The sequence below is a fragment of the Elephas maximus genome, chromosome 2 (genome assembly GCF_024166365.1).
Source record: "Elephas maximus indicus isolate mEleMax1 chromosome 2, mEleMax1 primary haplotype, whole genome shotgun sequence".
Lineage (NCBI taxonomy): Eukaryota > Metazoa > Chordata > Mammalia > Proboscidea > Elephantidae > Elephas > Elephas maximus.
This window is the reverse complement of record NC_064820.1, coordinates 214,852,503-214,879,952: the sequence shown is the minus strand read 5'-3', so window position 1 is coordinate 214,879,952 and position 27,450 is coordinate 214,852,503. Positions and strand designations below refer to the sequence as shown.

Below are 27,450 nucleotides of genomic sequence, written 5' to 3'. Positions count from 1 at the left end.
GGAACTAGATCTCCAGGCCTTTCTTCTGAGGTGCCTCTGGGTAGACTCAAACCTCCAACCTTTTGGTGAGCAGCTGAGCACATTAACTGTTTGCGCCACTCAGGGACTCACACTAAGCAATTCTTCCCATGAAACCACACGTCTGATGTGTGTGCTTGTTTTTTTCTAAGACACATTAAAATCAATACCTGCTATAACATGAAGGTCGTCTCTGCAACCCAGAAACCCTCAAGGGACTAGAATGCAGGGCTATAAACCCGTACAAAATCCATGTACCTTTCCAGTGTGTCACAAAGCCCACCTCAGTCAAGAAGTGCTGTCTTGTTCCCCAAATAGGAACCAGCCTGGTTGGAGTAGGAGCCACAGCTTCTCCTGCCCCCACAACTGATGAACAGTGAGGAAGCACGCCTCACACCCAGGGTGACCCAATATCCTCGCCCATGTGAGACAATGCGGTACAGTGGTGAGCTCCTCCTCCCACGGTCCCTCAGCACTCCTAGGGGGTCCCGGCCCACCCCCCTCCCAGATAAAGGGCACTGGGGCCCCAGGGGAGAAGACAGGGGGCAGCCCCGGAGTGGGGCCTCCATTCTTTCACCTTCCAGCCACAGGTCCTCAGCCCACTAGGCCTTGCAGAGCAGGTGCCCCTCCACCCTACCCCGGGCCTGGCTCCCCACCGCCTGGGCTCACCTTGATGAGCTGCAGCCTCTCTCCCTCCTCCTGCCCCTCCCTCTTCTCTGGGCCCTCCTTCTCCAGCTGCTGCACAGATCCCCACCACCTCCCTGCCCACAGCTCCCTGACAGCACCTCGCACCTACAGGAAGGCAGGTAAGGGAGGCATCCCAGGCATGCAGGGGTAAATAGTGTCTGGGGAGGGCCTTCCTCCAGCACCTCCAGCCACCCCACCCCTCCCTCTTGTCCACACATCTAATCAGTTGCCAAATCTTGGGGGTTCTTGTCTGCATAGGCCTTTGAATCTGCCTCCAGCTCAGGCCTCCTACCCCAACCTCCTCCCAGAGAACCCTCCACTCCTGCCACCAGGTGCACCCTGCTAAAACCCAACTCCAGCCAAGGCCTTTCCCTCAGGCGGCCACAGTACCCTTCCTTTCCTTCTCCAGCCCCCACTTCCCATGCTCCAGCCATGCTGGGCCCTTGCCCTTGCCCAAGACCTTTGCTGGTGCTGTTCCCTTGACTGGATGGAATTCCCTTTCACCACGTGGCAGGCAGAATTCTAAGGTGGCCGGCCCCCAAGGACCCATGCCCCGTACAGTCCCCTCCCCTTGAGTTCAGCCATTCCTATTATGGGGCAAAGGTGAAAAGACTTTGCTGAGTACCTAAGATCCCAACTGGCTGACTTTGCTGATTATCTTGGGCAATTATCTTGAGGTCAGAGATGGAAGAAGTCAGAGAGGTATGATGCAAGAGAAACACTCTCCTGCTGGCCTTGGAGAAGCAAACTGCCAGGCTGCACAGAGGGCCACACTGCAGGGAGCAGGGGACGGCCCCTAGGAGCCAAGGGCTTAGTCCTACAACCCCAAGGAACTGAGTCCTGCCAACTGCTGTGAGCAAGGACCCAGGGCCTCAGGAGAGTGTAGCCCTGGCTGACCCCATGACTGCAGCCTGGCGAGAGCCCAAGGCCTGTGATGACGGGAGGCGAGACCAGGAATGTATGCTGAGTGAAGCAGCAAGTTTGTTGGCATTTGTCGTGCAGCCATAGACAACTAACACATGTTGCCTCCCAGCCCATGGGAATCCCATTTGCCCATATAGATCCAACTCCCAGAGCAGCCTGACCCCAAGACTGAAGGAACACCTCTTCTCTGGCCATCTGTGCCCACCCAGGGCCAAGCTGCCACCTGATCCGTCCCACTGCCACCTGAATTACTATTCTTGTGGCTGCCTCACTGGTACGGCTGCTCACTTGCCCATCACCCTAGCCTGACCTATGCAGGGAGCAGTCCACACTGGCACTGGGGACACAGCAGTGACAGACAGACTGCCCTTAGGGGACAGAGCCATGAGCATGCCAACAGCCTCCAAGGCAGCAGAGCCCACAAGCGTGGCTGACCACTTTGGGACTATCAGGGAGTCCAGCTGTTAGACTCAGCAGGTCTGCTGCCTGTACCCCAGGGACCTGGACCAGGGGCAATGAAGAAGGTCGGCTGGACTCACCCCCCAGGTCCCGTTGGTCTGCCTACCCTGGTACTCTGGGTTTGCCCTCCTCCAGACGCCCCTCGGCCCATGCCTCGTTGCAGTGGGCGGCTATTCTGAGTCCTCTGCCATCTGAGAGCCCCTTTAGGACAAGAACGAGTGGATTTATTCTTCACCTCAGCACTGGGGAAGGAGCTCTTTCCAGGCTGGCTGTGCCTGGTGCACCAGGAGCCTCTGGAGGACATAGGTGCCTGGGCAGCTGATTCTGCAGGCCCAGGGGCCCTGGTGGCCACATTCTTGACAAGACTCAGGTGATTCTGATGTGTGCTGACGTACAGTCTCCCAGGTTTAGGACCTGATCAGATGATGTCCCTGGTACGTTAACTCCTGTCCAGGTGAAGCTGGCTGGGGGAGAGAAGGGCTGGCTCCCTCTCTACACACCCACACCCCCTCCTACTCCCATACCTTTAGCCGCTCTGAGTGCCCCCAGCCACTCCTGCCCAGCCCAGGCTACATGTCCCCTGGAAACTGCATTACTTGGGGTTATCAAAGGTTTCCTGGAGGCACATGTGCAAGTGCAGGAAATGCCCCCCCATAGGAGTCCCTTTGGCCCAGGTCACCTGTGGGTAAGGGTCTGCCCTGCTGCGGGACAAACAATGGCAAGGGCTGGAGGCAACCAAAATGGCCAGTGCAGGTGTTGAGAGTCACCACAGGGACCCATACCGTGGGTCCTGGGCGGCAGGGACAGAGGACACCCCAAACAGCACTACTGAGGGAGGATAAGTGTGTGAACCACATGTGTGCAAGGCCTCCCGGGGCACCCAGAGACCCCAGAGGGAAAGTGGACGGAGGGAAGGGAACTCGGCACTGGCCCTGTGCCACCTGCGCTGCTGGGCCCCTTAGCTGCTGTGCTAGTGGTGGGCTCTGCAGAAGAGCCGCCAGGCCAGCAGCACTTTTATGGCCTCGGCAGCCGCTCACCCTCACCAATACGGGCTGTGCACCCCTCTGCTCTTCTATCTAACCCCAGTTCCCTCTGATCCAGGCACGACCCGGTCCCTGCCCCCCCAGAGCCTGCTCGCTCAGGGACACTCCAGGAGTCCCAGGGTAGAGGCAGTAGCCATCGCAGTGCCCACCCACCAGGCACTGGGCACTTCGTATATTATCTCTTTAATGCTCCAAAGGAGCTGAGGCTCGGGGAGGGGGTCAGCAGGGCCATGGGGGGTTGCTGGAGGCCCTGCCCTGCAGTGGTTCCCCAGGGCATCCCATTTCCCTCTCACTCTAGACTTCTCACTGCTATGAACCAGGAACACAGGTTGCCTTGGCATGTCTGCCACCACATTTCTGGAGCCTGAACCTGCTGTCTTTGCCCCCGCTGGGCCTCACCTTCTTCCTCTGTAAACAGGCCTCTTCCCTGGTCCGGGAGCCCGTCACCATCGGTGTGTAGGCTCTGTGGGTCAGCTAAGCTGAGTGCCCCCCTGCTACTCCCCCACAAGCCCAAGCCACCCTAATCAGGCCAAGCTTCGAGCCCCTTCATATGGTGAAAATAACCTCCCTCACTTGACCCAGAGCAGGAGCCCTCCCTCCGCCCCCCACCAGGACTAGGGCCCTGAGATATCTGTCCTGGCCTGGGTGAAGGAAGCCACAAGAAACAGGTGGCCCAAGTGGCCAAGAGGCAAAGACCAGGAGCCAAACCCACAGGGATGGATGCAGAGAGAAAAGCCCCGCGTCCAAGTTTGAGCTCTGACCTTAGCCGGGCCTCAGTTTGTTAATCTGTAAAATGGGGGAGAAGGGCCACCTGTGCCTTTCCAACAGGAGCAGAGTGTGAAAGTGCCCCCCACGCTCCCATGGCATTTATAAAGGCTCTCTCTGTGCAGGGCGTGGCACCTAGCAAACACTTCTAACATCACCACAGCACCGGCTGGGCCCTGGAGGGAGGCGGGGTCAGGCAGGGCTTTGAGTGGGGAATGCAGGCCCCGTCTAAAGAAACAGCATCAGACATGCCTCAGCCAAGCTGCCGGAGCATCCAGCCTATCAGTGCACGGTTCTTCAGCTTTTGACGCATCACAGGGGCCCATTCGGGCCAAGCTCAAGCAACTGGCCCGTGTGCAGCAGCACTCATTTCTCACAGAAACCCAGGGTGGGTGTTCACCCTGTCTCCCTACAGATGAGAAACTGAGGCTCAGAGGTAGGTGGGCTGGGCTCCCGGGACTAGACAGCAGCTGGAACCACACTCCTGCTGAGGGTTTCCTAGGGAGGGGGAGAAGCTGGCCAAAACCAGCAGTGGGTGAAGCTCCGCCTCTAAGACACGATCCCGCCAGGGTCTTGGTCCCACCCTGGCACCTCCTGGAGGGAATAGCTAAAGCAGTACAGCTACATGCTGGGGCCACGGACAAGAGCCAGGGCCACTGGGGGTGCTCTCCCTGTCCCCCTACTCCCTGCCGGCCCCAGGCATAGAGGAGACATAGCATATGTGCCCCCTGCCTGAAGAGGGGCAGCAATCTCTGCTCCTCCAGATGCAATGCACCCCCATCTGGATGGACCCAGTACTGCCAGCATTTGCCAGCCCCTCTCTGGCGCTGTGGACTCTTATGATGGAAGCCCACTACACCAGCTGGCAGCAGGCCTAGCCCGGTGGCCCCTAGGTGAGCTTACCAGTGTGAGCGCGCAAAGTTCAGGAGCAGGATGGCACCACCCAGTGCATAGCAGGCCAGGTAGGGTGACCCAAAGGCCTTGCTCAGCCTGCGGGTCTTCTGTTCCCATCTTGCAACCTGCATTATGGAGAGAGAATAAGAAGGACACATGAAATGTTGTTGGGGAGCATCCCGGGATGGGGTTGGGGAGCAAGTCTCCTCTGGGATTCAAGGTCCCACAGTCCCAGTTTCGAGGAAGGAGGGCCACATAGAGGCAACAGCTTGGTCAGGGACATTCCAATATATCTCCACATGGGGCTAGTGCAGGTGGGACACGAGTCATGTGGGAGCAAGCTCTCTAACCAAGAAGCAGAGAACCGCCCTGGCTGGCATGTGGGTGTGCAGGACTGCCAACCACAGGCCCCTCATGGAGCCTGAGCCTTATTCTACCAAGAAGCCTGCAGCAGATGGGCTGAAGGAAACAGACAGAGCAGGAGCTGCTGGAAATAGACAGAACTGTCCAAAGAAGCCCTAAGGCTCCAATAAGCTCGGCTGCCCAAGAAGGCCACTGGCACGGGGCAGCACAAACAAGATGACCAGAGGTCCACAGCCCTCTTGCCCATGCACCCCGTGGCAGGAAGTGGGCAGGTAGGGTCTCCACGATTTGGTGCTGACAGCACAAACCTCCCGCCACTTCCCCCCACCCCCGCCGACACTAAGTCCTTAGGGCTTTCCTGAAGGCTCGGACTTTCACAATTTGAATACTTAGCCACAGAAGCCTTTTCATTTTTTTTTTCCAAGAATGCCTACATCCCACAGCTCACAGTGGAGATCGCAAGCAGATGGCTCTGATCAGTCCTTCTGTCCCACTGGACACTGCTGGTCCCACCACCCACAGCCTCTCTCATGCCCCGCTGGGCCAATACTGCCCTCCTGCAGTGGTGGCACCAACTGCAGGCACCAAAGGAGGGGAGGAAGCGGGGGAAGATGCAGCCTCAGGCTCTGGGGAGAAGGTGCTGAGAGTCAGGGCAGCTAGGCTCTAAGTACGTGGGAAGTCACCCACCTGGGCATCTGGAGCGTAGAAAAAAATGGTTTCTGTGTGTCTGTATGTATGTCTGTTCCTGTCTGTGTGTCTCAGTGTGTGCGTCTGTGTGTCTCCATGTGCGTCTGTGGTGGGGGGAGTGTCTGCCACATCTGTGTACCCCTGTATATGCCTGTGTGTGCGTATGCGCATGTGTGTCTATGTACCTATGTATATGTGTGTCTGTGTTTGTGTCTCTGTGTGTGTGTGTGTGTGTGTGTGTGTACGTGGGCATGTCTACATACAGGTAAACTGGAGGGCATCTAACACAGCAGGCCCAGTCCGCAGCTGGCTGAGCTGAACTGCATCTGTGAGGTGCAGGCTCTGGTGCAGAGGCCGTAACGTTGTGTGGCTCTGGACATTCCATGGGCCATCTGTCTCCATTATGGCCAACGTGATAACCATGCCTGCTGCCAGACTCAGCTCCCCAAATGAATCTGCCTTTCCCAGACAATCAATCAGCAGAAGAGTGATAAGCTGCTTCCGGTCCAGCCAGTGATGTGACCCAAGGCTACTGATGCTGTCCTCAGATATGCGAGGCAGCGGCAGGCCAGGGGAAGGTGCAGGCTGAAAGTGAAAGGATGGAAAAAGATATTCCATACATATAATAACCAAAAGAGACCTGGAGTGGCAATCTTAATGTCTGACAAAGTAGACATTAAGACAAAATCTGTTAGAAGAGACAAGGATGGACGTTATATAGTGATAAAAGGGTCAATTCAAGAAGAAGATTTAACAATTATAAATACATATGCATCCAACATCGGGGCACCTAAATAAATAAAAGCAAACACTGATAGAATTGAAAGGAGACATAGATAGCACTACTATAAGAGTTGGAGACTTCAATACACCGGTTCCAATACTGGACAGAACATCTAGAAAGAATATCAATAAAAAAACAGAGGACCATGAACCAACAGGGGACTATAAACCAATTAGACTTAAAAGACATATTATATAACACTCCACTCAACAACAGCACAATATACACTCTACTCCAGTGCACTTGGATCATTCCCCAGGATAGATCACATTTTAGGTCATAAAGCAAGTCTTGATAAATTTAAAAAGACGTCTTTAAAATCATAGAGTATTTTCTCTGACTATAATGGAGTGAAGCTAGAAGTCAATAACAGAGAAAAAACTGGAAAATATGTAAACATGTGGAAATTAAACAACACACCACTAAACAAGCAATGAGTCAAGATAGAAATCAAAAGAAAAATCACAAATTTCTTAGAGTCAAATGAAAATGAAAGCACAATATACCAAAAGTTTTGGGATTCAGCAAAGGCGGTACTCAGAGGGAAACTGTAATAAATGCCTACACGAAAAAACAAGAAAGATATCAAATCTATAGCCTAACTCTACAACCTGAGGAACTAGAAAGAGAAAAGCAAACTAAGCCTAAACCTACCAAAAGAAAGGAAATAACAAAAATCGGAGTAGAAATAAAATTGAAAACAGAAAAACAATAGAGAGAATTAATAAAACCATAATTTAGTTCTTTGAAAAGATCAATAAAATTGATAAACCTTTAACTAGACTAGAAAAAATGAAAAAAGACACAAATAACAAAAAAAAAAAAGAAAGAGGTGACATAAAGAGAATTATGACAGAAGATTATGAACAACTGTATGGCAACGAACTGGTTAATCTAGACGAAATAAACAAATTCTTAGAAGCATACAACCTACCCAAACTGACTCAAAAGGAAAGAGAAAGTCTCAAGAGACCCATAACAAGTGAAGAGACGGAATCAGTGATCAAAAACCTCCCTCCCTGTCATGGATTAAATTATGTTCCCCCAAAAATATGTGTATCAACTTGGTTAGGCCATGATTCCCAGTATTGTGTGGACATTCTGTGTAAAGGGAGTTTCCCTGGGATGTGGTCTGTACTACCTTTTATCTCTCAAGAGATAAAATGAAAAAGAAGCAAGCAGAGAGTGGGGGACCTCATACCACCAAGAAAGCAGTGCTGGAAGCAGAGTGCATCCTTTGGACCTGGGGTCCCCGTGCCCGAGGAGCTCCTCGACCATGGGAAGATTGAGGACAAGGACCTTCCTTCAGTGCCGACAGACAGAGAAAGCCCTCCCCTGGAGCTGATGCCCTGAATTTGGACTTTTAGCCTACTTTACTGTGAGAGAATAAATTTCTCTTTGTTAAAGCCATCCACTTGTTGTATTTCTGTGATAGCAGCACTATATGACTAAGACACTCCCCCCCCAAAAATCCTGGACCAGATGGTTTCACTGGGGAATTTTACCAAACATTTAGAGAAGAATTGACACCCGTCCTGTTTAACCTCTTTCAAAAGATAGAGAAGGGAGGAATACTCCCTAATTCACTCTATGAAGCAAATAAAACCCTGATACCCAAGCCAGACAAAGACATCACAAGAAAAGAAAACTACAGGTCAATATCTCTTATGAATACAGATGCAAAAATCCTCAACAAAATACTAGTGAACAGAATCCAACAGCATATTAAGAGTCATACACCATGACTAAGTGGGATTTATTCCAGAAATGCAGGGATGGTTCAACATTAGAAAATAAATCAGTATAATACACCATATCAATAGAAGAAAGGAAAAGAACCACATGATCGTCTCTACAGACACAGAAAAAACATTTGAAAAAATTTAATACCCTTTTCTTGATGAAAGCCCTAAAGAAAATTGGCATAGAAGGGAAATTCCTCAGTACAATTCAGGGCACATATGAAAAGCCAACAGGCAATATTATACTTAATGGAGAAAGACGGAGAGCCTTCCACCTGAAATCGGAAACAAGACAAGCGTGCAGTGCACACTCTCATCGCTTCTATTCAATACTGTGTTAGAGGTCCTAGACAGAGCAATAAGAATAGAAAAAGAAATAAGAGGTATCCAGATTGGAAAAGAAGAAGTAAAATTATCTCTATCTGCCGATGATATGATCCTAAATACAGAAATTCCCAGAGTACACAAGAAAACTTCTAGAGATAATAAAGGAATTTAGCAAAGTTGCAGGGTACAAGGTCAACAAACAAAAATCAGCTGGGTTTCTATACAGCAGCAATGAGAAATCTGAAAGTGAAACTGGAGAAACAATTTCCTTTACAGTAGCATCTAAGAGAATAAAATACCTAAGAATAAATTTAACTAGGCATGTGAAGGACTTATACAATGAAAATTATAAAACACGGCTGAAAGAGATTAAAGAAGACTTAAATAAATGGAAATGTGTTCCATATTGATGGACCGGAAGACTTGATATCGTTAAGATGTTAAAACTACCCAGAGCAATCTACAGATTCAATGCAATCCTGATCAAAATTCCAACAGCCTTACTTATTTACAGAATGGAAAAACCCAATCGTCAACTTTATATGGAATGGCAAGAGGTCCCAAATAGTCAAAACACTGTAGAAAGAGAAGAAAGATGTAGGAAAACTCTCAATTCATGATTTTAAAATATATTATACAGCTACAGTAATCAAAACAGCCTGGTACTGGTATAACAATAGACACACAGACCAATGGAATAGGATTGAGAGTCCAGAAATAAAACCACACATCTATAGTCAACTGATTTTTGATGAGAGCGCTAAGTCCACCCGATGGTGAAAGAAGAGTCTCTTCAAAAAATGGTGTTGGGGAAATCGGATCTCCACTGCAGAAAAATGAAACAGGATCCATGCCTCACACCATGTTGTTGTTAGGTCCCGTAGAGTCAATTCTGACTCTTAGGGACCCTATGTACAACAGAACAAAACACTGCCCAGTACTGCACCATCTTCACAATTGTTGCTATGTTTGAGCCCACTGTTGCAGCCACTGTGTCAATCCATCTCATTGAGGGTCTTCCTCTTTTTCACTGACTCTCTACCTTACCAAGCATGATGTTCTTCTCCAGGGACTGGTCCCTCTTAATATCATATCTAAGGTATGTGAGACGAAGACTGCTTAGAGCGCTCGTTTCTAAAGAACACTCTGGCTGTACTTCTTCTAAGAAAGATTTGTTCGTGCTTCTGGCAGTCCATGGTATATTCAATATTCAATACACAAAACAAATTCAAAATGGATTAAAGACTTAAATGTGAAAACTAAAATCATAAAATTTTTAGAAGAAAACGCAGGGGGCAAGGCTGTTGGGCCTCACTTTTAACAATGGATTATCTAATATAGCAAAAGACAAAATAAATGGGACCTCATAAAAACTAAAAACTTTTGTTCTTCAAAAGACTTTACAAAAAAAGTGAACAGACAAGCTACCAACTGGGAGAACATCTTTGGAAACCATACATCCGACAAGAATCTAATAACCAAAATATATATAAAACTTAGACAACAACAAAAAGACAAGTAACCCAGTCATGAAATGGGCAAAGGACCTGAACAGGCATTTCACCAAAGAGGACATTCAAATGGCCACCAAACACCTGAAAAGATGGTCCATGTCATTAGCCACCAGACAGATGCAAATCAAAACCACAATGAGATACCATTTCACTCCCATTAAGATACCAAAAACCAAAATCCACTGCCGTCAAGCCGATTCTGACTCATAGCTACCTTGTAAGTCAAAGTAGAACCACCTCAAAGTGTTGCTATAAATCTCCCACGAAACAGCTGGTGGGTTCGAACCACCAACCTTTCAGTTTGCAGCCACGAGGGCTGCTTCTCACTAGGATAGTTAAAATTAAAAAAAAAAAAAAAACAGAAAATAACAAATACTGGCAAGGATGTGGGGAAATCGGAATCTTTGTCCACTGTTGGTGGGAACGCAAAATGGTACAGCCATTATGGAAAACACTGTGGCAGTGCCTCAAAAAACTAAAAATAGAACTACCATATGACCCAGTAATTCCACTCCTAGGTATATACCCAAAAGATATGAACGCAGACACTCAAACAGATATTTGTACCCCCATGTTCATTGCAGTACTATTCACAATAGCCTAAATGCCCAACAACAAAAGAAAGAATAAATAAAACGTGGTACATACATACAATGGAATACTACTCAGCCTGTAGGAGAAATGTCTTGCTACGTGCTACAGTATGGATGGAACTTGAAGACACTATGCTGAGTGAAATAAGTCAGTCACGAAAGGACAAATATGATACGGCCTCACTTATATAAAAAGACAAGAACGGGCAAACGTATAGAGATCAAATTTTAGTAGTGGTTACCAGGGGTGGGAGGGAGGGGGAAAAGGGAGACTACTGCTTATGGAACACTGACTTTTGGTTTATGGTAATGGAAAAATTTCGTTAATTACGATAGGGTTTCACAGCCAATTATTTTAAGTGCTGTCAATAAGTTGTATACCTGTAAAAAGCTGAACTGGCAAAAGTTTTGTGATATATTTATAACGCTGATGAAAAAAAGGGTAGCTGCTGAGGTTATTTATGCACCAAACACCTATGGGATTTGCTTCATTGGTTTGGGGGTCTAGGGTCCTGGTTTCATGGGACATCCCAATTAATTTGCCAAATAACATGTTTAGTGCTTCTGTTCTAACTCCTAGCTCACTGTGCAGTGCCTGGGTCTAAAAAGCTTGAAGCAGCCACCCAAAACACAGCTGGTCTCTCTCTGCCTGGAGCAACAGGAGTATCAGGAATAGGAGGATGTGAAATGTGTGGCTAATTGCCTCCATAAACAACTGCCTCCTTTGCCAGGAACCAGAGGAACTGGATGGTGCCCAGCTACCATTACTGAACATTTCGATGCAAGATTCCATAGAAGAATCCTGATCAAAATGGGGAAAATGCAGAACAGGATTCCAAATTCTCATGGAATCCAGACTAGGCTAATGAATTCCTGAAACTATTGCCCTGAGATAATCTTTAAACCCTAAACCAAAAATATCTCCTGACGCCTTCTTAAAAACCAAACAATAGTTTAGCTTAACTAGTGAAAAATGTCTACCTTGAGCACTGTGCTCTTTTAAAAACTCTCTCTATGGGATCAAATTGACAACAGCAACTTGAAAGGCTGGATAGGAACTTCGGGGGCAGTGAATTGATGTTAGTGGGAGAGGAATAATGCAGAAAAGGAGGGTGAGAATGGCTGCACAACTTGAAGGATGTAATCACTGTCACTGAATTGTATACATAGAAACTTGAATTGGTATACGTTTTGCTGTGTATATTCTCAACAACAACAAAATAAATAATTAAAAAAAAGAAAAAGAAGTGCAAGGAAATATACACACACAAAGAAAAAGCCTGCTAACAACCATCCAAGGTACAATTGGTCTTCATTGACCTGCAGCAACAGAAGAAGGAGAGTCAGGAATAGGAGGATGTTGAATGTGTAGCTAACTGCCGGCATGACCAACTGCCTCCTTTGCCATGAGACCAGAAGAAATGGATGGTGCCCAGCTATCATTACTGAACATTTTATCAAAGATTCCATAGAATAATCCTGATCAAAAGCGGGAAAATGTAGAACAGAATTTCAAATTCTCATGGACTCCAGACTTCTGGAGCCATGAAGGCTGGATGAAGCCCTCAAACTACTGCCCTGAGATAATCTTCAAGCCTTAAGCCAAAAACATCTCCTGAAGTCTTCTTAAAACCAAACAATAGTTTAGCTTAACTAGTAAAAAGTGTCTGCCATGAGCACTGTGGTCTTCAGCAACTCAAAAGACTAGATAGGGCGCAGTGAGTTTGTTAATGGGAAAGGAACAACTCAGAAAAGGCAGGTGAGAACGGTAGCACAACACAAAGAATGTAATAAGTATCAGCGAATTGTACGTGTAGGAAACTGCTGAACTGGTGTATGTTTTGTTGTATATATTCTCAACAACAACAACAAAATAAATGATATTTGAAGACGGAAACCCTATGGAAGGCAGTGCTTCTGACACACGGGATTGCCATGAGTCAGAATCGAACCCACCGTAACTGGCTTGGTATTCTACCTCACGGGAGTGGGAGGATTAGGGAAGGCGGCAGGTGAAAACATTGCTGCACTAGCCTTCACGAGTGTTTGCCTAGCACCTTATTAAAGTGACCTGTCTCTCCCTCTGGCCAGGAGCTCCTTAGGGTAGGGCCTGTGTCTCATTGAAGTCTGGGGAAGGCCATCTGGCCATGCTCCAGAGTTGGCCTCGAAGGCTGCACCTCCAGTTCTAGCCAGGGTTTACACTTCTTTCCAGCACTTACTGGGGCTCTGTTTGTGGCATCCCTAAAGACTGCAGCCTTGCATTCAGACAGAGGTTGTAACTGGCAACCCAAATTCGTTTTGGTTAGTTGGCTTTACAGCGTTTAAAAAATACTGGATCCAACAACTAATCATCCAGAGTTTTCGCATTCAGACCCAGGTTTGCAGTTCTCAAGGAAAATCTGGACGAGTCCATGACGATGCTGAGCAACCTCGGTGCCCCTCACCCCAGCCCCTGACCTCCCTACTGCATTCCTAGACAGTTTCACTCACTTGTGTGAACAGTGTGTCCTGGAGGCCTGGGGTCAAATGAGGGCCCACCACGGGGCTGTGCCACACATGCCAGGAGCAGAAGCCTCCAGCGGGTGTGGCCAAGCCTTCCGCCTCCACAGCCTCCAGGCTAGGTCTGGCATGCTGTCTGTCATGTGTATACCAGGCCTGGGCAGTGTGCAAAGACACCCGGCCAATGTCAGGGAGAGTAGATTTATTGAAGTGAGACAGAGGCTCCTTCAAGGTCATGAAATAGTTATCTGCTGAGCACCTACTATAGTTTAAAAGGCAGGACAGTATGGTGGTTAGAGCATGGGTTCTGGGCTCAAACATCAGCTCCTCTACTAACTAGCTGTATGACCTTGGGCAAGTTATTCCCCCTCTCATTGCCTCAGTTTCCTCATCTACGAAATGGGCTAATAATATACTATACCTCAGAGAGTTGCTCAAGGGTTAAATGAGCTAATGCACACGAACTGTTTAGGACAGACTGGAGCATGACAAGCACTCAGAGACGGAAGGGGTGGTGTTTGTTTTTATTCCAGTGTGGACAAATGGGTGGGAGTTGAGAGGCAATGAAGAAGGCCTGGCTGCTGGCTACACAGACGGTTAAAAAGCAGATGAAGGAAGTTTGTTATGAAACCAGTGTTCCCAAGGGTGAGGATAGATGGGCCCTCTCTCACACTGGGCACCAGCTTGCCCAGCTGTCTGTCATCCCACCGAGCTGTCTGCTTCTCAGGTCTGACCCTTTCTCTGCTGGCCAGGCCTTTCCTACCTTACAAAAGGGCACAACAGGGGTGGCCCACTGGAACCCCACTTCTCTTCCCTCCCCGTCTCGTCCTACCATTGGCTAAGTTCCCCAGCCGAGAACAGCTGCCCCCCACAATCTAGCGTGCAGGCTCTCACCTGAGGACTGTGAACACCCCAAAACTGAAGAGAAAGGCTCTTCGGTGCTTTGGCTAGGGAGAAGCCAGAATCTCCATGAGCTCTTCAAAGGGGCCCCTCTACCCAGGCCAGCCATGCCCCCCAACTCTGTCAGGCACCATGGTCCACTCACCACCCAGGCAGGCACAGGCATACCTGCTCTCTTTCCACCCCAGTGCCTTTGCCCCGGAACCTATGCCTGCTACCGCTGGGCCACATCCCTGACTACCCTGATCCTACCATCCTCCAAGCTCAGCTCAAGCCCCTCCACAAGTTGCCCAAGCTCACCCCAGCCACAATCAGAACGGTCTCAGATCTCCAGGCTGCTATCACATACTCACTGATGGATTCCTGACATGGCTTAACAGTTCAGACCACAACTCACAGCTTTGTGCTCACTGCTGCATCCAGCTGAATGAAGTAGGAGCTAAACAAACACTGAATGGACGGATGGGTGGATGAATGAATGAGTGGTCACAAGCCTCCCAGGGAACATTAAAACCCACTGCCGTCGAGTCGATTCCGTCTCACAGCAACCCTAAAGGACAGAGTAGAACTGCCCCACAGAGTTTCCAAGGAGCGCCTGGTGGATTCGAACTGCCAACCTTTTGGTTAGCAGCCGTAGCACTTAACCACTACGCCACCAGGGTTTCCCCTTGAGTAACTTTCCCTCACCAATCCATGTCCAATCCATGAACACAGGATGTCTTTCTATTTATTTAGGACTTCTTTAATTTTGTGCAACAGTGTTTTGTAGTTTTCGCAGTATAAGTTTTATACTTCTCTTGCAAAATTTATTCCTAAGTATTTTATTGTTTTTGATGCCATTGTAAGTGGACTTGTTTTCTAAATTCCATTCTCAGATTTTTCATTGCTAGTGTATAAAAATACAATTGATCTTTGTGTCCTACTCTTGTTTCCTGCTACATTTCCACCTGCCCTGTAGGGAGACAAGAAGGACCTGTCCAGGCAGTTCCATCTCAAAGTGGAAAAAGAGACCAGGGGTAGGCTGACCTGCTCTGAGGAGCTAGGAAGGGAGGGGGCATCTTGCTGGGAGCTGAGGAGCACATAGAGTCCAGAAAGGCGAGGGAGGAGGGTTCAAGGTGCTCACAGAAACACACCATGATCCTACAAGGGCACAGCCTTTTCTTCCACCTATAGGTGACTTTGAGGGTCGTTGCAGATGTAATTCCATTAAGGATCAAGATGAGATGAGCAGGGTGGGCCATAAATCTGATGACTGGTGCCCATGGAGGAGAGGACACACAGATGCAGGGAGAAAACGACCATGTGAAGATGGAGGCAGGGATAGAAGGGATGCAGCCACAAGCCAAGGATTGCCAAGGATTGCCAGCAGCCACCAGGAGCTGGTAGAGACAAGGAAGAATCTTCCCTAGAGCCTTCAGAGGATGTGTGGCCCTGCCCACAGCTTGATTTCAGACTCCTGGCTTCCAGAACTATGACTGCATAAAACTCCTGTTTGAAACCACCAGGGCTCTGATACACCATTCCAGTGGCCCTAGGAGACTAATTCAGGGATGATGGAGATGTCTGTGATCTTACCTGAGCTCACTTTCTGGCTGTGCAGACATGCCAAAGCTCATCCAATTGTACACTTTAAATACACGTAGTATTCTATGTCAATTATTCCTCAATAAAGCTGTTTGAAAGATTAAATTATTGTTAATTTTGTTGAATGTGGTAACTTATTGTGGTCATTTATAGATGAAATGATATGGTATCTGGATTTTCTTTAAAACGGTACAGCAAAAGAAACAGGAAGGGGAAGGAAGGAGGATGCAGAAAACAGATTCCTTCACACCATCACACAAGAAATAGGACATAAACGCAAGATTAATCCCTGGAGCTGGGTAAAGAGTTCAGTGGTGGGAGGTCATTATACTATTCTAGTTTTATGTATGTTGGAACTTTTGTATAATACTAAGTTAAAACACAGCTCTGTGACTCTGGGCAGCCCCTGCACCACCTCTCTAAGTGTCAGGTCCCCCTCTGTGAGCAGGAGCCGGGGCGCCCCCATCGCTCAGGGTGCTGCAGGGTCTGGCTCAGTAACACGAAGAGGCTGCTGTTGCTGTGCTCTCAGTCTGAAGAGTCTGCACCTCCATGGTCTCACCTGTGGCCAGAGCCTTTCTAGGGCACAGTTTTCTCATCTGCAGAACAAGGGCTGAGGGGATACCAGCCACAGAGTCACAGTGGCAGCTAACACTTACACGCACTTAGTCTGCTACCCACCAACCTTGCCGTAGGCCACCAGCACCTGCTGACCTCCCTCTACCTAAGAGGCCAGCACACTAGCTGCACCAGCACAGCTCACAGTCCCCAAAAACCTTCTGGCTTGGGGTGGGCCCTCTCAGGAGCCATGGAGCTGAGCCAAGCAACAGGCCCAGGTCCCCAGATTCCCAGTCTCTAGCATTGGCTCTGTTCTATACACTTAAGCCAAGTTCAAGGCCTGCTCTGCCTATCCCTGGGCAACCCGGGAGCAAACTGGCACCTCTGGACCCAAAACACATATAGCCAACTTCCAAACCTTTCCTCCTGGGGCAAAAGAGGCCTGAGGACATGTGTCACCACCTGTGGAGAGATCGCTGGAAGATGGGGGATAAAAAGAGAACAGATCTCATGTTAATTCAACCATGTCGGGAGGATTCTGCCACCTGAGCACTACCTCTCATGAGCTTCTTCCCCCAGCCTCGCTCATGTGAGTCATAGAGATCAAAGTGTTTGGATGGAGGAGACACCGCACAAAGCCAACCTTCCTGGCTGATGGCAGACTCAGCAAGATTTGCCTGGTCACCTGCCCCTCCACGGACATGCCACCCCTGGGGGCTACATGGTGTGTATCTATCCAGGGGATGCCTGCTGCTTCAAGTCCTGTTGGTGGTTTTTTTAGACCAACGTTCCCTCCACTGGCTGGAATGGCCAGGCCATCGGGAGAGGGAATGGGCCTCGCCCAGCAGGGTTGGTTGCTGTCATTTGTGCTACGGCTGTCTGCCTCCACGCCTCATTCCCTTTGGCTGAGAGTGAGGTGGGGACAGAGGCGTGGCACAAGGTCTACATTCCCCAGGCTCTTGGGGATATCCACTCTCCCATGGGCTACCCTTAGTCCTTGCAAGTCAGGGGAGTAAGCACCCTACATACCCTCTCAGCCTGGGGTCCGCACTGGGGGGACCATGCTGCCTGCCATGTGCTCCGCCAAAGGGGCCGCACCGAGAGGCAGGTGAATTGAGTAGTCTGGGGCTGGACAACAGGAATATATTTGGCTCCTTTTCCTTGGGCAGCCCCTCCAAGTTTCAAAACCAGGTCTCATGGAGGCGCCTTAAGTGCATGCTGCCCTGTGGAAAAAGCCAGTCCAAAAAGGCTACCTACACACTGTAGGAATTCAACTCTATGACTTTCTGGAAAAGGCAAAACTATAGAGGCAGTGAAAGGTCAGTGGTTGCCAGGGGTAGGGACGAACAGGTGGAGTCCAGGGCACTTTTAGAGGGGTGAAACTAGTCTGTGTGATACTGTAGTGGTGGACACGTGACGTATGCATTTGTCAAAACCTGCAGGACTGTACAAAGAGGGAACCCTGCTGTACATGATGGGCTTCAGTTAACAATGCATCAGGGTTGGTTCATCAGTTGTAACAAGTGTACGCCTTAATGCAAGATGTTAATACACATCCCACTTTGAAATGTGGCGTCTGGGGTCTTAAATGCTAACAAGCGGCCATCTAAGATGCATCAATTGGTCTCAACCCACCTGGATCAAAGGAGAATGAAGAACACCAGGGTCACACGATAACTATGAGCCCAAGAGACAGAAAGGGCCACATGAACCAGAGACCTACATCATCCTGAGACCAGAAGAACTAGTTGGTGCCCGGTCACAACCGATGACTGCCCTGACAGGGAGCACAACAGAGAACCCCAGAGGGAGCAGGAGATCAGTGGGATACAGACCCCAAATTCTCATAAAAAGACCATAGTTAATGGTCTGACTGAGACTAGAGGAATCCCGGCAGTCATGGTCCCCAAACCTTCTGTTGGCCCAGGACAGGAACCATTTCCGAAGACAACTCATCAGACATGGAAGGGACTGGAGAATGGGTTGGAGAGAGATGCTGACGAAGAGTGAGCTACTTGTATCAGGTGGACACTTGAGACTGTGTTGGCATCTCCTGTCTGGAGTGGGGATGGGAGGATAGAGAAAGTTGGAAGCTGGCAAAATTGTCACGAAAGGAGAGACTGGAAGGGCTGACTCATTAGGGGGAGAGCAAGTGGGAGTACGGAGTAAGGTGTATATAAACTTATATGTGACAGTTTGACTTGATTTGTAAACGTTCACTTGAAACTCAATAAAAGTTAATAAAAAAAAAAAAAGATGTTAATACAGGGAAAACTGTGCAGGGGGAGGGAGCACACAGGAACTCCCTGCATGTCATGCACAATTCTTCTATATGTGTAAAACTTCTCCAAAAAATAAACAAAAAAACCCCGTTGCCGTCAAGTCGATTCCAGCTCATAGTGACTCTACAGGACAGAGTAGAACTGCCCCATGGGGTTTACAAGGAGTGCCTGGTGGACTCGAATTGCTGACCTTTTGGTTAGCAGCCAAGCTCTTAACTAATGCACCACAAGGGCTCCCTCAAAAATAAAATCTATAACAAATTTTGAATAACAGAGATAGACATGTCACTGGTATGTACTAAAGTCTAAAGATTTTCCTTCATCTAGAACTAAATTGTGGTTTATAATAAAAATCTCAACATTAAACAACAAAAACCAAAAACCAGGGTGTTCAAGCTCCTGTTTACAAACATCAGTCCCAGAACACCGGGCCAGTCCTGCCTGGTCAGAATAAAGGGGAGGGAACCTTGGAGAACAGCTCAGAAACTGGCCCAAGGCTACCCCACTCCTAAAGCCCCTGACTCTTGCCTGCTCCCCATGACCAAGGTCCCCATACTGGTCCTGGTACCTGGCTCCTTTGTCACAAGGGCAATCCTGTCCCTGCAGGTCCCCAAGCCCCGCCCCTGGCATGACCACAATGGCAGAGTCACCTCACCAGAAGGCTGCAGCTCCCCCATCACACCTCGCCCAGTGTGGATTAAACCCACTGCATTGAAAGGTCTGACTTATTTACAGATTTGCACACAGATTTCCAACTACAAACAAAACAAAGCCTACCTGCACAAAGCCACTGGGAACAGAGCCCACGAGTGACTCCTCAACCATGATCCAAATACCCAGCCCCTAAAGCCACCCCGGGTCACAGCAGCCTATGGTGACCTCCCCCCGGGCCAGCCTCCACAGGACCGCCATCTGCACAGCTCATCTGTCAGTTAATCACTCTCTGCCTCATGGCCACCTCTCCTAGTATTTGTCTGTAGGGGTGGGGGTGAGGGAAGATAAGATATGGAGGTAGAAAGAAGAGGAAAGCCCTGGATCACTATTTGTTCCCAGAGGCTCTGTGACTCAAATCCCGAAACCCACCCCCACCCCCACCGGCCCCACCCGCAGGCAGCCCCTGCCCAGGCTCCCGTAGAGCACACAGGCTCTGCAGCCAGGCTCTGGAGCCAGGTGCTGGGCTGAAACCCCAACCCACCACTCTCAAGCTTTATGTCCTGGTACATATGGCCACTCATTGCTGCTGAGCCTGTTTCACTGTGCGGGTGACCAGAGATGTGGAAACCATCTGGTGCAGGCCTGGCACAGGCACGAGGGGTCTCCCTCCTGCCACCAGCCCCCTGGGTGGCTGTTTGCAGACTGAGAAGAAGGGAAAGTAGGGGCTGGAGAGCTTGGGAACGTCACAGCATGTGACTTCAGTGGGGTCTTGTAGTCACTTGTCCCACCTGCCCCCTCACCCGGGGAAGATCACAGCAAGGAGGGCAGGAAGCGCTCACGGGTAAATGCCTTCAGGCAGAGGATGGTCTGACTGCAGAGACCCATAGCTTGGCCCATCCTGTCTGGCCCACTCTCTGATCTCACTTCCTCTTAAGCAATAGGGAAGGGGGCCTGGGCCGGGGCTGCCCGTGGAAGGGCCCAGCAAGCTTAGGTGCCACAGGGTAGATAGGAAAAGAGGAAGACCCTCAACGAGGTGGAGTGACACAGTGGTTGCAACAATGAGCTCAAGCATAGCAACGATTGTGAGGATGGCTCAGGACTGGGTAGTGTTTCATTCTGTTGTGCATAGGGTCGCTATGAGTCCGAACTGACTCGATGGCACCTAACAACAACAACAACAGATAGATGATGTTCGAGGGGGGCCTTCCTCTTCCTCCCTGACAGGAAACAGAGAAGCCCTGAAAAAACTGTCCCTATGTCATCAATGTACTCACTTTGGCCACCACTACATGCCTGTCTCCAAGAGGCCCACGTGGGGAGCACAGCCCACAGCAAACACAGAGGCTACAGCACAATCGCTAAGGCCACAGTCCTCGTGTGAGCAAAGCAAATATGTACCTTTTCATCTATTTAATAAATACAGTAAAACGGGAGGGAGCAGTCAGTGCTTTGTCCAAAGAGTCCCTCTGTGGTTCATTTAAATCTGTGGGCTTTCCTGCTGCATTTAAAGTGTTTGATTTATGCACAGCTTTTCAGGCTGTTTTTTTTTGACTGTAAATAAAACAAAGCTCACCTGTACAAAGCTCCTGGGAAAACAGCCTAGGAGTGACTCCCCAACAATCACCCAAATATAGTGCAAAACACAGTCTGCCTTCTTTGGTCAATATTTGTATGGACATGAACCTGCCTCAGAAAGGAAATCTGAAAGGATGTGGTAAACAGTTGTCTGGATATGCAGGGCTTCAGCCAGCGCTGGGCACAAGCTTCTGAGCCAGCCTTTTATGGGCACCCTGGTGGGGCGGCCACCAGAACAGACTCATCCTCACTGACACCAGAGCTGCACGGCCATCGACACCCACAGTGAGCCAGCATATTTGTTTTTGTTTTTTAAAAAAGAATTGTTTATTTTAGAAAGTGGGACTGTCTGAAATTTTTTTACGTCAAGTCTGTTGAGGTAAGATTAAGATACAACAAAACATGTGCCCTCTCTAAGGCACAGTTCTGAGTTTTGACAAACGCATGCAGTCACATAACCACCACTACTGTCAAGACAGAGAACGCTTCCGTTGCCCTAAAAATGTGCCTCCCTGCCCCTCTGCAGTCAGTCCCCTCCCCACACTCAAGCCTCTAGGAGCCACTGCTCTGATTTCTCTCCCAAGCTCGTGCCTGTCCCAGAAGGCCAGGTGGATGGAGTCACAAAGCATGCGCCTCCTGAGTTCCGCCTCTTCACGCAGCACGATGCCTCTGAGATCTAGACACGCGGCTGCGTGTATCAGGGCTTCATGCCTTTTCATTGTTGAGTAGTATTCTGCTGTATGGACCAATTTGTGTGCCTGTTCCCCAGCCCCACTGGATTATCCAGAGCCAACCCAAACAACCTGGATTGTTTACAGGTTTTGGCTACTGTGAATACTAGAACATCTACTTAGAGATTTTATGTGGACATAAATTTCCATCTTTCCTGGGTAAATAACATAGAGTGGGATTGCTGGATTGTTTTTTTATGGTAAGTGTGTATTTAACTTTAGAAGAAACTGCCACACTGTTTTCCAAGGTGGCTGTACGGCAGGAGCCAGCTCTCCTGTATTTCATGGTATTTATGGGCCTCACGAGATCACAGCCCAGGAGAGCCAGGCTCAGGAATGTAGATTTCAGGGGCTTGGGAACCACCCAAGTTCACATCAAGAAGTGGCAGAGTGAAAACAACCCAGATGCCCAGCAACTGGCAAATGGGTGAATAATATGTGGTCCATCCACACAATGGAATACTATCCAGCTCTAAAGAGAAAGAAGTTCTGATCCACGCTACGTCATGGATGAACCTTGAAAACATTACGCTGAGTGAGACAAGTCAGACACAAAAGGACAAATATCGTATGATCCCACTTACATGAAATATCTAGAATAGGCAAATGCATACACACCAAATATACACAGTTCATTCGTGGTTGCCAGGTGTGGGAGGGAGGGGAAGAGGGACTCATTTCGTAGGGGTCACTGAGTTTCTGTTAAGGGTGTTAGGAAAATTTGGAAAACCGGTAGTGGCGGGAGCAGCCAGCCCAGTAGCTGGTGGGCAGAGGAAGGGGATGCTCCACGGGGTTTTCAATGGCTGTGATCTTTTGAATTAGATGGCCAGGCCTTTCTTCTGAGGAACCTCTGGATGGACTCAAACTTCCAACCTTTTCATTAGCACCCAAGTTTGTTGACCCATTTGCACTACCCAGGGACTCTAGATAATTCCTAGGCTTCATCAAAGCCCTGCCAGGAAGACAGCATCACCCACATTGATGGAGAGACAAGTGACTTCTCAAAGCTGCCCATCAGTCTGCTGAGGAGCCCAATCCAGAGCCCAGCTCTACTCCCTGCCAGTGCCACTCCTCTCTGCCAGCGCCCCGCCACCTGGGAGCAGGGTACAGCCCAAAGCATTCCTGCAGCCTCCTAGGTGCCCAGGGCTGAGGCCCAAATAGATCTGCCTCACAGCTGGTGCTGACACCCACCCAGCTAAACAAAGCTAGCTCCCCCCAGGGGGCCCCGGCCACATGAGAATAGGCTCTCAGGACCCAAACAAGGTAGGCCACAGAGCAGCAGGTGTGGTGGCAGGTCAGATGCTGCTGCCACAAGGGCTCACCCCCAGGACATGGTCACCAGCAGTCCCGTACCTCTGCAGAAGGAGGTCACCCGGCCTGAGGGTGCTTCAGGGGGGAAGTGACCACTAGTATGGTTTCTCAAGGCCTCCAACGAGAAGCACGTGGTGTGCATTTTTCAGGTGAGGACTCGAGGCTCAGAGGGGTGAAGCAACCTGCCCAAGAACACACAGCTCTCCAGAGGCAGGCAGGATTTGTGCTCAGGGCATCCCGCAGCTGGGTATTCCCTGGCACCTTGGGCTGCCTGGAGAGGAACCTGGCTCCAAAGCCTGCCTGGCGCCACTCATCGAGGTCACTATGGGGCAGCAAAGCCCCTTGAATATTAGCATCTCAGCCAGAAGGTGCAGCTAATCTTGTTGTTCTTCACGGCAAAGGCTGTGCTGAGGAAAATGCTTTGCCTAATTAAGCTCCCTCACAGTTAATCCAGAAAAAGGAGACTGATCTCCCTGGACTGGCATGACACAGCCAGCAGGCTCCTGGCCTGGGACAGAGAGGGCCTGTTCAGACAACCCCAGTGGATGTGCGTGGCAAGCTGGCCTCACCTTGCAGGCCCTCCAGGCCAATGCCGTCACCTCCCCAAGGGTGCCATCTCCAGCTGATCAGTAGACTGAGGGGCCAACATCCCTAGGCAGAGAGAGTACAGCTGCCCCATAGCAGGGACACTGCAGAAGGGGGTGCAGGGCCTGCTCACTCTGGAGGGATCACCTTTCACAGGAGAAAGAGGAGAAAACGTCTCGAACCTCCCAGTAATAACAGTGGGCACAGTCCTAGCATTTACATGGTCTCCAGAGTTCCTGAGGACTTTTCACATCCACAGCTCCAACCAATTCCTACTCGGGCATGGAGATGTGGCAGGACTGAGTGTGATCCTCAGTTTATAGATGAACGTGGCAGGGCTCAGGTGTGATGGAGCCCCCACTCCAGCCTTGAGCCCAGCCCCTGTCCGCACAGCCTGGGGTTCCCCTGCACTGCCTCGTGTCCCTCGGCCACACGCATCAGCTGCTGGGGACTGCAGGGCCTGGGGACCATCAAAGACCGCTCCACAGGTTGTGAGGGGGTGCCGTTTCCATCCTCTGAGAAGCTGCTCCCGTCTTGAGCATCCTGAAGTTGACTCACTTTTCTCTCTCTCCAGCTGCCATTCCTCAGAGGCTGGATCCCTCAGGGGACCAAGTATGCCCGACGGGGCAGTAGAGAAAGGAGGGAGGCGAGCTACACTCCCCAAACTGCAGAGAGGAAAATAAAAAGGTTGAGTCCTGCCCGAAACCCAATCCCCCTCGCAGATCGGTGTGACTGTCCCTGAGGGCACTCATGACAGCAGGGGCTGGGAACAGCATGGCACTGGGCACAGGAACTCTCTCTTCTCGCCAGATACAGCTTGGGTCCAAAATACTGTGTTCCGTGCTAATTGCCCCCCGCTGGAACATTTCCCGCGGTCCTCGAGGACAGGAACATCCATGGCCTAAAGAAGGGACTAGACAGAACAGCCTGATCCTCACCTGCGGCAGGGCCTGCTGTGGTTTGGTCTCTGGGGACGATCCTGTGTGACTTCTCTGGACCACTGGGCAGGGAGGGATTAAACAGGGGCCCTACTTTGTCTCTGAGGTGCAAAGTGGGTACAGAATTTACAGTCCCCGTGGCACTCAGGGTCAGAGTCATATACACACACCCCACCTGGATGGTCCGGTTCAGGACATGGGGGGTGGGTTGGGTCTTTGCAGACACGCTCCTCACCCTGCAGTCTCTGCTGTAATCACACCCTAACCTGCCCTTTGGTCCAGGAATTCCAGGCCTAGAAGTAGATCCTAGGTATATCTGCCCATATGTGCAAATAAGTAGTCTAAGGAGTCCCTGGGTACTGCAAACAGTTAGCATGCTCAGCTGCTAATGGAAAGGTTGGAAGCTTGAGTCTACCTAGAAGCACCTCAGCAGAAAGGCCTGGCCATCTACTTCCAAAAGATCACAACCACTGAAAACCCCATGGAGACCCAACAATTCCACTCCTAGGTATATACCCAAAAGACTTGAAAGCAGAGACTCAAAAAGAGATTTGTACACCCATGTCCCTTGCAGCATTATTCACAGTAGCCAAAAGGTGGAAACAATCTAAATGTCCATCAGCAAATGAGTGGATAAACAGAATGTGGCAAGGACATACAATGCAATACTACTCAGCCAGTATGAGGAATGAAATCTTGACACATGCTACAGTATGGATGGAACTTGAAATCTGTCAATCACGGAAGTGCAAATATTGCATGACCTCCCTTATACAAAAAGACAAGAAAAGGCAAATGTCTAGAGACCAAAGTTTATTAGTGGTTACCAGGGACAGGAAGGGGAAAAGGCAGGTTAACGGTGATGGAAAAATTGCATTAAGGGTAGGGCCGCACAGCTGATTATCTGAATTGCTTTGAAAAAGTTGAATTAGCAAAAGTTATGTGACAGACATATTTACAACACTGACAAAAAGAAAGAGTAGCTGCCGAGGCTGCTTACGTACAACCAAACACCTCATGGGATTTGGTTCTTTGGTTTGGAGGTTTAGGGTCCTGGTTTCACGGGACACCCCTGTTAACTGGCCTAATAATGTGTTTAGAGCTTCTGTTCTATCTCCTAATTCATTGTATAGTGCCTGGGGTCTTAACAGTTTGCCAACAGCCATCCAAGTCACAACAGTTGGTCTCTATTCACCTGAAGCAACAGAGGAAGAAGGAGAGTCAAGTACAGGAGGAGGATATAGAATGTGTGGCTAACTGCCTCCATGAACGACTGCCTCCTTTGTAATGAGACCAGAAGAACTGAATGATGCCCAGCTACCATTACTGAACATTTTGATCAAAGGTTCTATAGAAGAATCTTTGATCAAAAGGGGGAAAATGTAGAGCAGCATTTCAAATTCTCATGGACTCCAGACTTCCTGGAGCCATGAAGGCTGGATGAACCACTGAAATTACGCCCTGAGAAAATCTTTAAACCTTAAACCAAAAATATCCCCTGATGTCATCTTAAAACTGAACAACAGTTTAGCTTAACTAGTAAAAAATACAAAAAAGTTCTGCCTTAAACATTATGCTCCTTTAAGATCTATATGGGATCAAACTGACAACAGCAACCTGAAAGATTAGATAGGAACATTAGGGGGCAGTGAGTTTATGTTAATGGGGGAGGAACAAGTCAGAAAAGGAAGTAAGAACGGTTACACAATTTGAAGAATATAATCAATGTCACTAAATGGTACATGTAGAAACTGATGAACTGGTATGCTTTGCTGTGTATGCTCTCAACAACAACAAAATAAATACAATTTAGAATAAAGAAAGAAAACCCCAAGGAGCACAGTTCTACTCTGACACACATGGAGTCACCATGAATGGGAGCCAACTTGATGGCAACTGTTTTTTGTCCACCGGTTTTTAAAAAGGACACATGATACCATGTATAGTCAAAACCATAGGGCTGCACAACATAAAGCAAGAACCCTAATGCAGACTACGGACTTCAGTTAATAATAATGTATCAACATTATTTATCAACTGTAACAAATGTAGCAGAGAACCAAGATTTTAGTAACAGCGGCAACTGCGCAGGGGGAGGGGAGCATATGGGAACTCTACTTTCTGCTAGGATTGTCTGTACACCTAAAGCTGCTCTAAAAATTAAAGTATATTTTTAAAAAAGGAGCAACAAACATAGTTTGGGGTATTTATCTGGAAAATTCACTGATACAAAACAGGCCCCTCCCAAAACAATTATCTCATTTTTCTGACAGCCTTTGCAGCTAAAAATGAGGGCCTTGCCCTATTAAATGATGACTACATCCTCGTCCCATTCCACTTCCCTCGGTCTTTGCCCCAGGGAAGAAACACTAGCCTGTGAGGCAAACGCTGGTCCTCCTGTGCAGAGGGTCTGAGTACACAAGGGCCACCATGGAGACCCCTGCACCTGGGAGAGTAGGGGGTCGGTGCAACCTGTGCTTGACTTACAAGTAACAGAGGTCCAGGCAATGCTGCAGTTTTTCTGTTCTGTTTTTTTTTTTTTTTTTCCTTCGTTGTTGTTTTATTTTTTCTTTTAATTACAGTCCTGCCGTTTTGACATGGAGACCCGAGGTCTAAAATTAGGCCACTGGATCTTACACCTGACTTTCCACTGGGGGAGGAAGGGAGTCTCGGTGCCAACAGATGTCAGATTCATGCTGGAGGGAACAGTCTTCTGAGCACCCTGCACCCCTCCCCCCGCCACACTGGTCTGGGGGAAAGGCTGAAGGGCTCCCACCTGGGAGGCAGCAAACCATGCTCGCCCCCAGCCCACCACTCTCCACATTCAGAAACCCCGATCTCGACCTTTTCTTCACAGGAACAAGCATCACCCAGCTTCCTGCGGGTTTCTGTTTGGGTGTGAAAGAACCTGGCAGGTGGGGGATTAGCAGGGCTTTGGTGTCCCTACACACCTTGTCCTTTGGACCAAAGGGGTTAAGGTTACTCCTCACCTTCATCCAGGCCAGAAAGTCAGATTCAGAGCCAAAGAACATGGCT

At 49.1% G+C, this 27,450-nt stretch overlaps 1 protein-coding gene across 2 annotated transcripts in view; it reads right to left on the bottom strand.

Annotated features, from left to right (window-relative positions):
• Positions 1 to 27,450, bottom strand: part of PEMT (phosphatidylethanolamine N-methyltransferase) — a 94,963-nt gene that overhangs the window by 30,100 nt on the left and 37,413 nt on the right. For both annotated transcript variants that reach the window (XM_049874758.1, XM_049874757.1), the window contains exon 3: positions 4,800 to 4,915. In XM_049874758.1, coding sequence (XP_049730715.1) covers positions 4,800 to 4,915 — 116 coding nt within the window. The remainder of the gene's footprint in view (positions 1 to 4,799; positions 4,916 to 27,450) is intronic.